The sequence below is a fragment of the Chanos chanos genome, chromosome 3, assembly GCF_902362185.1.
Source record: "Chanos chanos chromosome 3, fChaCha1.1, whole genome shotgun sequence".
NCBI classification, from domain to species: Eukaryota; Metazoa; Chordata; class Actinopteri; order Gonorynchiformes; family Chanidae; genus Chanos; species Chanos chanos.
The window spans coordinates 2,452,501-2,465,000 of record NC_044497.1 but is presented as its reverse complement, the minus strand read 5'-3'; the positions used below and the strand labels follow the sequence as shown (position 1 = coordinate 2,465,000).

Here is a 12,500-nt window from a genome sequence, read left to right as displayed (position 1 = left end):
TGAGGTAATTAGTTGAGACCAGAGAGTAAGTGTGATAGCTTCTTTATAAAGTTCCTGAATCTCAGTCATATCACATTTTTGGAGGTGCCCAGTTTCCAGCATTCTTACATTCCTGTGAAGGTCCCCAGTTTACAGTGATGTAACATTTTAATATCATGGCCACAAAATACTCGTTTCTGATTGGCTGGCAGTTGTCTGTGAAAATTGTGTATCAGAGTACCCCAAACACAGATCTGAGCCCAAATTGAATGCCTGCTCTAAACCAGTGCTCCTCACATATTAAAATGCACATAACTATAAGAACAATTGCAAATACCGATATTGGTGAGCAGTTCTCCTACCCTAACCCCAATGTTTTAATGAGGATGCTCTATTAAAAATACGCTGGCCATGTCCAGTATCTGCCTCAAAAGGAATGGTGCAACCAGTTTCAATACTGTCATACATGAAACTTTATTTCACTGTATCAAAGCAAGAAACTCGTTTCAGATATATTTTAGTGGCAGGTAAACTCTGTTATATAAGCAGTCTCATGTTTACTGATGTTGTAGGCGGCTTCAGTTGGGAAATGTTTCCAGTTTCTAGTGCTGTAACATGCCTGTGACCTCCCCATTTTCCAGTGCTGTAACACTCTTACACAGACTCCAGTCTCTACTGCAGTAACTTTTGTACATAAGTCCCCATTTTGTTGGGCTGAGCAATGTCCCCAACGAAGTCCCCATTTTCCTGTGTTGCCTTGAATTCCAAATTCCAGCATGACAACACTTATAGGAAGAATTTTAGTTCCTGCTAGGTCCTCACTTTCCAGTGTTGCTTTGAGTATAATTACACTCTCATGAGGTGTCCAATGCTCTGGTGATGTGACGTTTGTATGAGGACCTCAGAGGGCCGATGTCCTCACATGTCTGAGTGTTGTCTGTTCTCTCAGCTCCTGGACACAAAATCAACTGATCGCAAACAGACTCTTCTACATTATCTCGTCAGCATCATTAAGGAGAAATACCCTCAGCTACACAGCTTTTACACTGAACTTCACTTTATGGACAAGGCTGCACTGGGTAAATGTGCACACGCTCACACACACACACACACACACACACACACATACACACACACTCAGTCCACAGTGACTTGCACTTTATGAGCAAATCTGCACTGTTACATGCTGAAAGTGAAAACACACACACACACACACACACACACACACACAATGACTGCTCTCTCTCCGTAGTGTCTTTGGACAGCATCCTGCAGGATGTACGCTCCCTGGAGAAGGGCATGGAGGTGACCCTGAAGGAGTTCCAGCAGCAGAAGGACAGTCCTGTCCTCAGGGACTTCCTGTCCAGTAATGGCACCATGCTAGAGTCTTTAGGCAAGGACGGCAAGACTGCTCAGGTCTGGACTCCTCACTCTACCACAAAGCCTTTCAGTCCAGGCTCATTTAATTCAGCTGAGCCATTCTCAGATTAATTAAAGCTACAGTGAGACAGCTCCACTCTGCAGTACTGCTGCTAACACACAGTGACTCAGTTCATTCTGCAATTTCAGTTCAATTCAGTTTAATTCAATTCTTTTCAGCCTCCCTAACACGCTATACAGATCTTGACCATGTTAACTAAGCCTTGTAAAAAGATATCGAGACACATGTTAGACACAATAGTCGTGTTCTTGAGTTGTTATCAGGTGCAAGTCTACATAAAGTACATCATCTAGAGATAATTTGGCATTTTGTCTGTATGTGTGTCTGTCTGTATGTCTGTATGTATGTGTGTGTGTACGTGTGTCTGTCTGTAATCTATCTATCTATCTCTCTCTCTCTCTCTCTCTCTCTCTCTCTCTCTCATTCTGTAGGAGGCATATGAGTCAGTGGTGGAGTACTTTGGGGAGAATCCTAAATCTACACCCCCCTCCATGTTCTTCCCTGTGTTCATCAGATTCATAAAAGCCTACAAGGTAAGAAACAGAAAGTGTGTGTGTGTGTGTGTGTGTGTGTGTGTGTGTGTGTGAGAGAGAGAGAGAGAGAGAGAGAGAGAGAGAGAGAAATGAGGTTTCACTGAGGTTTTTTTAGTATTATCATTGTCTGTATTTCATAATTTCATATCCCATGTCATTGTCTTTATACACATTATCATACAGAGGAAAATATGAAGTTATACATAATCAGTGTGTGATTATCTCTGCACACAAGCATGTGTATTTCAGTAATGGGCCATGAGGTTGGTGAATAAACTAGCTCACCAGTTTTATGGTTCAGAATGAGCCAGTCGTTGGATCATTCATCTCCTTTCTCCCCAGTAAAATGAACAGAAAAATGGACTCAGAATAATGAGCAGACTTCTCTTTGTTGGACACTCTGGTCTATGCCAGCAGCAAAGAGCTTAGCAACCCCAGCCTTTAATTCCTAAGAGGAGAGAGAGAGAATCTCTACCTTAGACTGAAACATTGACTGGGACCCATCTAACTCAAGCCTAACTCGCCTGTGTGTCATCACAGATAACTTAACTGTTTATCTTACCTATCTACTGACTGTAATGACTCAGGTATGAATTTTAAATGAACTAAGCAGACAGTGTTAACTACACAAAAGTGTTTCAGTCCCATTAGTCAAAGTCAAAGTGACATTATTAACAGACTTGTCATAAAACACAAGCTGCAGGCTGTGTGTGTCTGTGTGTGTGTGTCTGTGTGTGTGTGTGTGTGTGTGTGTGTGTGTGTGTGTGAGTGGTGGTTAATGTGTAGTTTTGTTATATGATTAAGGCTTAGTAGAAAATGATTTGTGCCACAGTGTGAACTGGTCTCTGTATCCTGGCCCTGATAAATATTATTACATAGTATAACATAAAGGCCCCATAAGCTGTTATTATATCTGAACATTATTTTGAACTGAACAGATATTAGACCACTCCCTTTTTCTGCTTTATTTAGTGGTTTCTTCCTCTCCATATTTCCATGTCTCTCTCTCTCTCTCTCTCTCTCTCTCTCTCTCTCTCTCTCCCTCTCCCTCTCTCTCTCTCTCTCTTTCTCTCTCTCGCTCTCCCTCTCCCTCTCCCCTCTCTCTCTCTCTCTCTCTCCTTCTCCCTCTCTCTCTCTCTCTCTCTCTCTCCCTCTCTCTCTCTCCCTCTCTCTCTCTCTCTCTCCCTCTCTCTCTCTCCCTCTCTCCCTCTCTCCCTCTCTCACTCTCTTTCTCTCTCTCTCCCTCTCTCTCTCTCTCTCTCTCTCTATCTCTCTGTAGTTAGCTGAAATGGAGAATGAACTGAAGAAAAAGAACGATGCCATAATCCTTGAGGAGGGAAAGGACATGCCCTCTCCAGACAGCCCCAGGAATCAACCAATGGGAGAAAAGGTAGAGCCCTGACCGTCCAATGACAGATCACGCCAATGCTCATCTCTTTGTGTTTTATTTTACTGTCTCTATTAACAGCCCTTTAATTTAACTGCATTAATCGTGTTGCTGTCAGAGGATATCTGCATAACTGCAGCTCCTTTGGAAATATCTCTGGTGACACAGACATATAAAGCAGCACCTTTGAACTCAGTTCAGCTTATGTGAATTCAGCTGGACTGAACTAAACTGAACTGAGGGATTTTACTTCAGTTCGAAACCCTAATTATAATGCTATATATACATATATACCTGTATACATCATGATTACCCGTGGTTGTCCTTTGTAACTGCTGAGACACGATACTAGGATTTCAAACATCTATGACAAGTCTTAAAAAACCACAAACCCCACCCCTTTGCTCATGTGCTCCGTGTTTATTGGCTGGCATTCTGACCCCTCCCCTCTTCTACCAGTCGCCCACAACGACTCGGCCGCCTCAGGTAGATCTGATCGCCGAGCTGAAACGGAGACAGATGACCCCACTGGTCCGGGAAGGCAAAGACGGGGCCATCGAGGACATCATCACAGGTCAGAGGTTACAGGGTGTCAGAGGTCAAAGGTCATCCCCTACCCAACAGATGTTGCTTTTACCTTATCCTAGTCCCATACGTTTAATGGCTACAGAATAGCTACATTTGACAACTCCATTTGTGGGTTTGTCTGAAGAACAATGGAGAATCTGTATATGTGATGCATAACTTGCCTGACCAAACTTACAGTGGGGTAACACTAACTCTCAGGTCAGCGTGTTTCTGGTTCCTCACTGTCGAGACTCCGTCTATTCTTGTTTGTTTATCTCCTCCTCTCTGCGTCTGTTTGTGTCTCTGAGGTCTGTTCATCTTCTGTTCCTCCCGTTTCCTCTCTTCTCTATGAATTCTCTCTCTCTCTCGTCTGTCTTTTATTCTACTCATCCTCTCCTGACAGTTGTCCTGCACTGTTGTGTGATTTCTCTCCCTCTCTCTCTCTCTCTCTCTCTCTCTTTTTTTTTTTCTCACAGCTCTGAAGACGGTTCCGTTCACTGCTCGTTCAGGGAAGCGTTCTTCTCGTTTACTCTGTGACTCTGGCTACAGCGATGAAAGCCTGACCTAACAACGCTGTTTCTCTTTTTTCTTCTTTTCTTTTCTCCTGAGGTATCGCTCTATCTCTCTTTCTTTCTCTCTCTCTCTCTCTCTTTCTTTCTCTCTCTCCCTCATTCCCTCTCTCCCCATTGCTTTATCTCATCCCACTTAAAGTATCTCTCCTTCACGCCACTTTTTCTCCCTCTCCTCTTCTTTTCCCCTGCGGCATCTCTCTTTTAATAGCTGTATCTTACTCATCCCCACAGAGAGTTTTCTCTCTTTCACTCCCCCTCTCTCCTTCTCCCCTCCTCCTCTCTCTGAAGGTAACACACAATCATTCTGTGTCTCTCTCTCTCTCTAAATATTTCTTCCTTTCTCTCTCTCTCTCTCTCTCGCGCGCGCTCTCTCTCTCTCTCTTTCTTTCTCTCTCTCTCTCTTTCTCTCTAAATATTTCTTCCTTGCTCTCGCTCTCTCTCTCTCTCTTGCTCTCGCTCTCTCTCTCTCTCTCTCTCTCTCTCTTACTCTCTCTCTCTCTCTCTCGCTCTCTCTCTCTCTCTCGCTCTCTCTTTAAATATTTCTTCCTTTCTCTCGCTCTCTCTCTCTCTCTCTCTCTCTCTCTCTCTCTGTCTCTCTCTGTCCTTGCCTCTCGAGACATCACGCCGCCTTTCTCTGTTGTTTGTCTGCACCTCTGTCTGGCTCCGGCTCTGTGGATTTGTTCAGTTCATGTATATATCTGTGTGTTTCTCTGGCTCCGGCTTTGTGGACTTGTTCAGTTCATGTGTATACCTGTGTGTTTCTCTGTCTGTGCTGTGTGTGCAGGTTTGAGGAATCAGCCATACATAAGAGCAGATGGAGGGAGACGCAGCGCCAAGTGGAAACCCGCTCAACAGTTACAAGTGTCCTCAGACATCTCCCTGTGATACACACACACACGCACACACACACACACACACACACACACACACACAGACAAGCCTATACATTGCTCAGGTAAAAGTTTTGCTCGACAAAGTGAGTGTTACCAGCTTGTCTCTAAATCCTCCTCAACGGATTAAACAGACAGAGCCACTTAGAGCTGACCTCAGGTCACTTTGACTGTTCGAAAAGTTTGGAAGGTTTGAACTGTTACTAGCAAAGAAAATCTATCAGCCACTGGGAGCCTGTGGAATTGTGTGTACTAATACTCTGTCCAGACAGTGCAGAACAAAAGACATACAACAAAAGCCTGAAAATCACTCACTACATCAGACTGAGCTTCTATGTCTTTGTGCTCGACAAACAGTTCTCAAAGAAAGGAACCATGTCAGGGCGGGCAAAAACGTCATGTACGATGTTCTAAAAAAAAAAACTCTAGAGAACATTCTAATTTTTGTTCACTTAGTAGACAACACACATTCTAGAACTAGAGATTGCTCACAATAGAACAGATTTTTTCTAATGATTGATGCATTTTAATAATCAGATATGGGCTGAGTTACAAATTGTAGTTCATAAAAAAAAAAAGACTGGATATGTGCTTGTGTTGAAAATATCTGATTAAGCCTCTAATGGGGCTATAACCGTTCTAAAATGTCTATAATGTGAATTAATTGAATATTAGTAAGACTATTTTTAATATGACTTGTGTATCAATAACTTCCCTGGTTGTGTTTCTATACTGATCTGAGCTAATAAAGATTTTATACTGACTGTCGTATTGGTCTGTATGGAAAGTGACTATGCAAACACACACACACGTTCCACTGAAAGTCATAGACACAGTCGTACAAGAGAATCACTTTAATAGTCACATAATCACAACAGGAATATACAAAACCAACAGTCTCTGGGTGAAGACTCTTCTCACAAAAGCAGCATCATGTTTCTTACAGAGATATCATATAACTAACTGTCATATCTAGCATTCAAACTGTTAGAGATTTACCTGTCTTTACATACACACACACACACACGCACACACGCACACACAACATCTTGGATAGTTTCGTAAACTTTCTGAACGTTGTTTTAACGTTCGTGAGCCATTCCGACTGAAGACGGCAACATTGCTCACAGTTAGACCATTACTCGATTAGTTTACAGTATCTTCAAACAATTTGTTTAGTTACGATAGTACAGACAACAGTTACATTGGACTCGGCATAGCCCAACTACACATACAGCACTATAGTTAACCCAAAAAAAAAAAAAGTTTCCCTGTACAATATTCAACCTATCTTACACTCAGAGACAGAGAACTGGAAGGAGGCATCGAGTTTCTGCATGCAGAGTCTATGCATACGCTGTGCATGCAGCTTGGAACTAATATTCTTCCTCTTGTTTAAAAAAAATGGACATAAAAAGTCACTAAATGAACATATCTGAGTTAATACAGTCAATGTACAGTTATACTATATATATATCTATATATATATATATTGTTTTGTTTGTTTATTTGTTTGATTTGTTTTGTTCACACTGACGTGTGTACATAGATTTCCACCTTCTCCCTCACATTTGCTCAAAAACCACCACACATTTCTGATTCTCCATCACTACACACACACAAACCTGCAAGTTCTCTCTATACAGAACATAACAGAGGAGAGACATTATTGGACATGTCTGGATTGTGCTCTTCAATATCTATATCAGTGTTGGGAAGGTGTCTCTTATAGAACCCAAGCCTCAGAGATGAGGTCATGAAATCTATACATCTGTGTATCCCACCACATCTGATCGTTTTTTAACGGAATACTGTAGAGTAAAGCCGCAGCTAACTCATCGGTGAATCACAAAAAGAAAACCTTTTTAGCTTTACATTGTGCAGTTTTCCCCAAATGATGGACATGTGGGAAGATGCTTATTGGGAACGCATAAATTAAAGGGTATATGACAATCAGTCAATCAATCAATCAATCAACCAATCAATCAATCAATCAATCAGTCAGCCAAGTCATCATCCAATATCCACAATGTCTTGTCATTCATTTGTTAGAATAATTTCATTGAGGCAATCCAACGTGTCTCCTTTTTCAAAGTGCTGCAGTTTTCACCTTCACGCAGAGTGTGATTAGATATGTGCATCGTTAGACTGAAAGAGTCACGTACAACGCAGAAAATATGTATGATTATAAACATGTGGAATCTTTCTAACACAAATAATGTTGAAAAGTATTAGAAATGTTTTGGTAAGATTTTAGGAAAAGACTCATCGTCTCTCAGAACAAGAATATGATTTGAATTTTAATGATTAGAATTTTTTTCTAATAAGAAGTCAAATGTGAACTCAATGCAGCAGAACAGTAGCCTAATTAGATATGTTCAGCATACATTTGTATTTTATAATACTATCTCAATATTAGTCATCATACTCTATGTAACTCTGCCATCTCTTAAATATAAAAACATAAAAAAAAAGTAATTGATTATGTAACAAATATATAAGTCTCTCCTTTAGATCAATGATTATTTCATATGCTTCCTTTTTTAAGCACACCTTGGGTAGTATCAGTTTAAATTTAAAATGTAGCTAGTTAGACCTATGTTCTTGTTTATCTTGTGCTACGATATCCTATTTTTACAGCTATAGATTTCTCATTGCATGTACTCAGCTTATGCGGTAATGCTAGCAATGATCTGTTTTCAAAGCTCGTAACCTACGTGTCATATCCACCATCACTAGATCCGTCTGCAGTTTATCATTTCACCCTCTGGCCTTGGCTCTGAACAGCATAATCAGACCGCACAACCAGACTGTCAACTATGTCCATCACACTACTGTGACATTTTTGGGGGGGGATATGTGAATGTATTTCAGGCCAATATGGCGTTAGCACGACCTGACTCCTGTGTTTTTCTATAATACTGTTATGTGTATCCAGGTACACATTTCAGTACATACACCTTCTTTTTCAGTGCCTTTGGAAACTGAGCTAAGCTACCAGCTGTAGATCTGCAAACGTCACATACTTATTTGTGAACTGGTGAACTGGTTAAACCGGTACTGCTAAACTGTGAAAATACTCTGGTTGTGGGATTTACAGTGATTAACCCTCAGGTCCTCAGATTCCTTGTCGCCCGCGCTGAGAGACGCGTTTGTCGTGTTCAGGACAAAAATTTGAGTTTCTCTCAGATCCCTCTTTTGGCTCATCCTAAACAGGGCAGGGAAAGAGGACAGCTCAGGAGAGGACCCAGGCAGAGGAAAAGGGTGTCAGTCTTTGTGCTAGAGATGGCTGAGTTACTCTGACTGACTCCTCACACAGACTATAAACTGGACTCTTTCTCTTTCCTCTCCTCACTGGTTAAACAGATAAACAGTGGTGTCAGAATGTGCTGGTCAGCAGGACCTGTTCCAGACAGATCCTGCCTCAGGGTTGGTTAATCCCAGATTTGTGCTAACAGTAGGAAGGCAAAATACAAAAAAAAAAAAAGCAAAAAAAAAAAAACAAGAGAAGTCCATTTCAGTGCATGAAAGTATCTGTACTTTTCCAAAACAAACAAAAAAAAGTCTTATTTGTTTTGAAGGTACTGTATTTTGTTTTCTTGTTGACAAAGTAATTCCGACGCAGTGTCATAACGTATTAGACGCCAGTCTTCCCCGTGTGAGATATATGAAGTTGTTCTAAATGTCAGTGGTACCATCTTTCCATAAAAAGAGATGATGGTGACCTCATCTGAACTTTCAAGACATGTGGCCCTTGCCAAAGGTAAAAGAAGAGAAAGAGAGAGAGAGAAAGAGAGAGAGAGAGAGAGAAAGAGAGAGAATATGGATGCAATGAGTGAAGGTAGGTATGAAGTGAAAATAAAAAAATCAAATGTAAATGTGTTCATGTGTATAAAGCGCAATAAAAAATATTTTTGATACAATGTTTATATTGAATATTTTCTTTAAAAAATGTTCAAATGTCCATATAAATTCTCAAGTTCACTCCGCAGTTCCTCACCCTGACCACAGAGGGGAGCTCCGTCGGGCAAAACAGTTCTGGGTCAATTATATTTAAAAAGATACTAATAAGGAACTTAGATGATTGAAATAAGTTCTGTATTTCTCATGCCTCTGAATCATCCAGCAACCAAAACAGATGCTGACATCATTTTAAGCCCTGCTAGTACTGCAGGCAAACTGCTATGTGCTAGTTTCTTCAAGAGAGCGAGATGCTGAATGTAAGGTAACCTAACACAGGCAGTGGGGGACTGAGACACGAACACATAGTGTGTGTGATCAACTCAGACGCACTGAACCTGGTCTATCAGAGGAGAAGTCGTTCTCAGGGAAGCCTAGGATCAGAGAGGCCTGAACGATGCAGAGTTAGCTTTTGACAGCTCTGAGAGTCGTTTTTTTTTTTTTTTTTTTTTTAAGATCTTTGAGCTTTTCAGCTTTTTCACAAGCGACGTCAAAATGCTGTTTCGCATATTTTATGAGAGAATCCCATTTCATGTAACTTCTACATATTAACGTCTTTTAAACCAAGTTATATCCTTTTGATCATTATGACTGTATAGTTTACCCCAGCTTAGCCATTTTTGACTTGTCAGAGTTCAGTAATATTTGTAAGTGATCCTGTTGAGTTTGTTCTCTTTCTCTCTGACAGGCTTATTTAAAGGATAAAAACTGCTGAGTGTTATACACATAACTCCAGGCAGAATCAATCTTCTTCCAGATGACTGCCTCTCATGGCTCTTCATAATCACAGAATAAGTTCAGCGTGGAGGGTGAAGGGAAACCACACAGCAACATGTCTGAATTACTCTCCCTTAATCAGGCTCATGTTACAGAAGTTTTTCAGCGGCACCTCAGAGACAATAAACACTCCAGCGCTCACACAGTCACGCGCTACTTACGTCTGCTAGCCCTGTCACGATGGCTAGCAAACGCTGTGGCCTTTCATGAGACAGATATCCCCTCTGCCGGCTGTCCACCGTAAGCCCAGACACAGCGGTCATGGCCGTCGTCATGTCCACGGTCTCACTGACCCAAACGGTCAGGAACCAGCCACCAGAATGGAGCCCCAAAGAGTCTACCAGATTTACGGTTCAGGCCTCCTGCTACGCCGGGAGTCTTGGTGAGGGCAGTTTGCTGTGCGTGACGTGTGTGTTGTATTTCAGTGCTCCCAAATTACCCAGACCTTTGACTCAGAACAAAGACTCACAGTCTGGTGTTAGCAACAGTCAGATTGATGAGGTAGAGACACACCCCTTTGAGGGTTCCCTCCTCAAAACGCACAACAAAATCTCTCTCTCTTTCTCTATCTGTCTATCTATCTATCTATCTATCTATCTATCTATCTATCTATCTGTCTGTCTGTCTGCCTGTCTCGCTCTCTCTGTCTGTCGCTATCTCTCTTTCAAAAAATAGGAGGAAGAACTAGAAGAAAGCAGAAGAACCTCTGACACGAAGAGGCTCCGGCTTTGGATAGCGGGGGTCAGGAGATCTCAGAGTTGCGTGATGGTATTTCTTGGTTCTACATGTTAGTAGTTCATCCCAGTGACATGATGACAGTAACATAAGTTTGTTTGCTTGCAGCTCTGTGAACGACATGACAAGCATGAGAAATGTCTACAGAAGAATGCTGAAAGCTGAGGCTTGGATCAAATAATTGCAGTGGACGAGCATGGCGAAAGACTCGCGGCTCGGCGTCCAAATATGGTTAGGGTGAAGAGAGCTTACGATGCAGGGCAACAGAAAATACACACACACACACACACACACACAAAAATGTGTGTGTGCCCTCATTTGAACTGGTCTGGTCTAGGAAATTCTGGCAGAACTGTGTTTTTATAAGTCTGAAATCTGAATTTGACTGACACCTCTGTTTGGCATGTGATTGGCTAATCCTCCTGGTCTGAGTTCAAATCCATTAGTCAATCCAGTCGCTAGGAAACACCTTTTACTGAAATGTATCCGTGACAACAGCACCTAGACAGCCTTAATCCATACATCCACAGAGAGGAGAAGCTGACAACAGTGCCCCTGCGCTCACTCTCTCTCTCTCTCTCTCTCTCTCTCTCTCTCTCTCTCTCTCTCTCTCCCTCCTGAGAATGTAAGAAGGCAATACAATAATTCCACTGCACTCTGCACTGACAGGAAGTGTGTGCGCACAAGGGCTCACAGGCAGCCATTTTAGAGTACAGTTCACGTCACAGAAAACACAGAATGGAGTGGTCTGATGAAGGTGTACATATGCGTCTCTAATTGGGTTTATAGTCTCAGTCACCGATTACGTGGTTGGTCACAATGGCTTTTGTGTAGGTTGGGAAGTTAGGGTTTTTGTTTGTTTGTTTTTTTGTTTGTTTATCTTTTTATACTGACCGTGCTGTTTTTTAAAACAATTCTAAGACCCTTCCCCTCGCTGAAATGTTCTCCTCTCAGCTCCCTTGGTACTAGAAATGGACCAACTCTTAAAAGGAACGATTACACTCACGTCTCTGTAGCACTAATTAAGATATCGGCTCAGTTCTTCTTTTATTTTGAAGTGCTAGATTGTCCTTGAATAACTGAAGAGTCCACCACACCCAGTGGACTGCTGTGATCCGGTTGGCTCAGTGTGTCAGTGTTAGCTAATGTCCCAAAGATCATCCCAGTGGGAAACAGACAGGCTCTGGAACTGGTCGACCCATATGCTAACTGGAGAGGAACCAAATTCTGCTGATTTCCCTCTCTCTCTCTCTCTCTCTCTCTCTCTCTCTCTCTCTCTCTGTCCCTCCCTCTCTCTTCCCCCTCAGGGTTTTGTACTCTTTGGACTGACTTGGAGTAAAGTCTTATCTGCAGAGCTTTGCTGCAGCTGCCCAGGCAGATAAGACTTTTTCGACAGTAGACTCTGGGGTCTTCTACACCCCGCACCCCCCCCCTTTCTTTTTCTTACCCTGTCTTTGGTTTCCCCTTTCCTCTCTGCTTGTTCCTCATTCTGTTCTCTTACTTACATATTTGCGTTTTTTGGTCCATATCGTATTTGTTCGTTTGGTCATGGTTTGGTTCTCTAGCTTTCATGCATCCTTCTTTCTTTATGTGTTCTCTCGGTTAGGAAGAAATACGTGTCTGTGGTTAACATTTCGTTTCACTTTTCCTTTCTCGTTT

The 12,500-nt window shown here is 42.0% G+C and overlaps 1 protein-coding gene across 1 annotated transcript in view; it reads left to right on the top strand.

Annotated features, from left to right (window-relative positions):
- fmnl1b (formin-like 1b) overlaps positions 1 to 5,364 on the top strand; it is a 37,831-nt gene extending 32,467 nt beyond the window's left edge. Inside the window, exons 21-26 of the mRNA XM_030770281.1 lie at positions 929 to 1,058; positions 1,232 to 1,395; positions 1,852 to 1,953; positions 3,233 to 3,343; positions 3,800 to 3,914; positions 5,264 to 5,364. Of these exons, the coding sequence (XP_030626141.1) occupies positions 929 to 1,058; positions 1,232 to 1,395; positions 1,852 to 1,953; positions 3,233 to 3,343; positions 3,800 to 3,914; positions 5,264 to 5,364 (723 nt within the window). The remainder of the gene's footprint in view (positions 1 to 928; positions 1,059 to 1,231; positions 1,396 to 1,851; positions 1,954 to 3,232; positions 3,344 to 3,799; positions 3,915 to 5,263) is intronic.
- Positions 5,365 to 12,500: the final 7,136 nt, after the last annotated feature.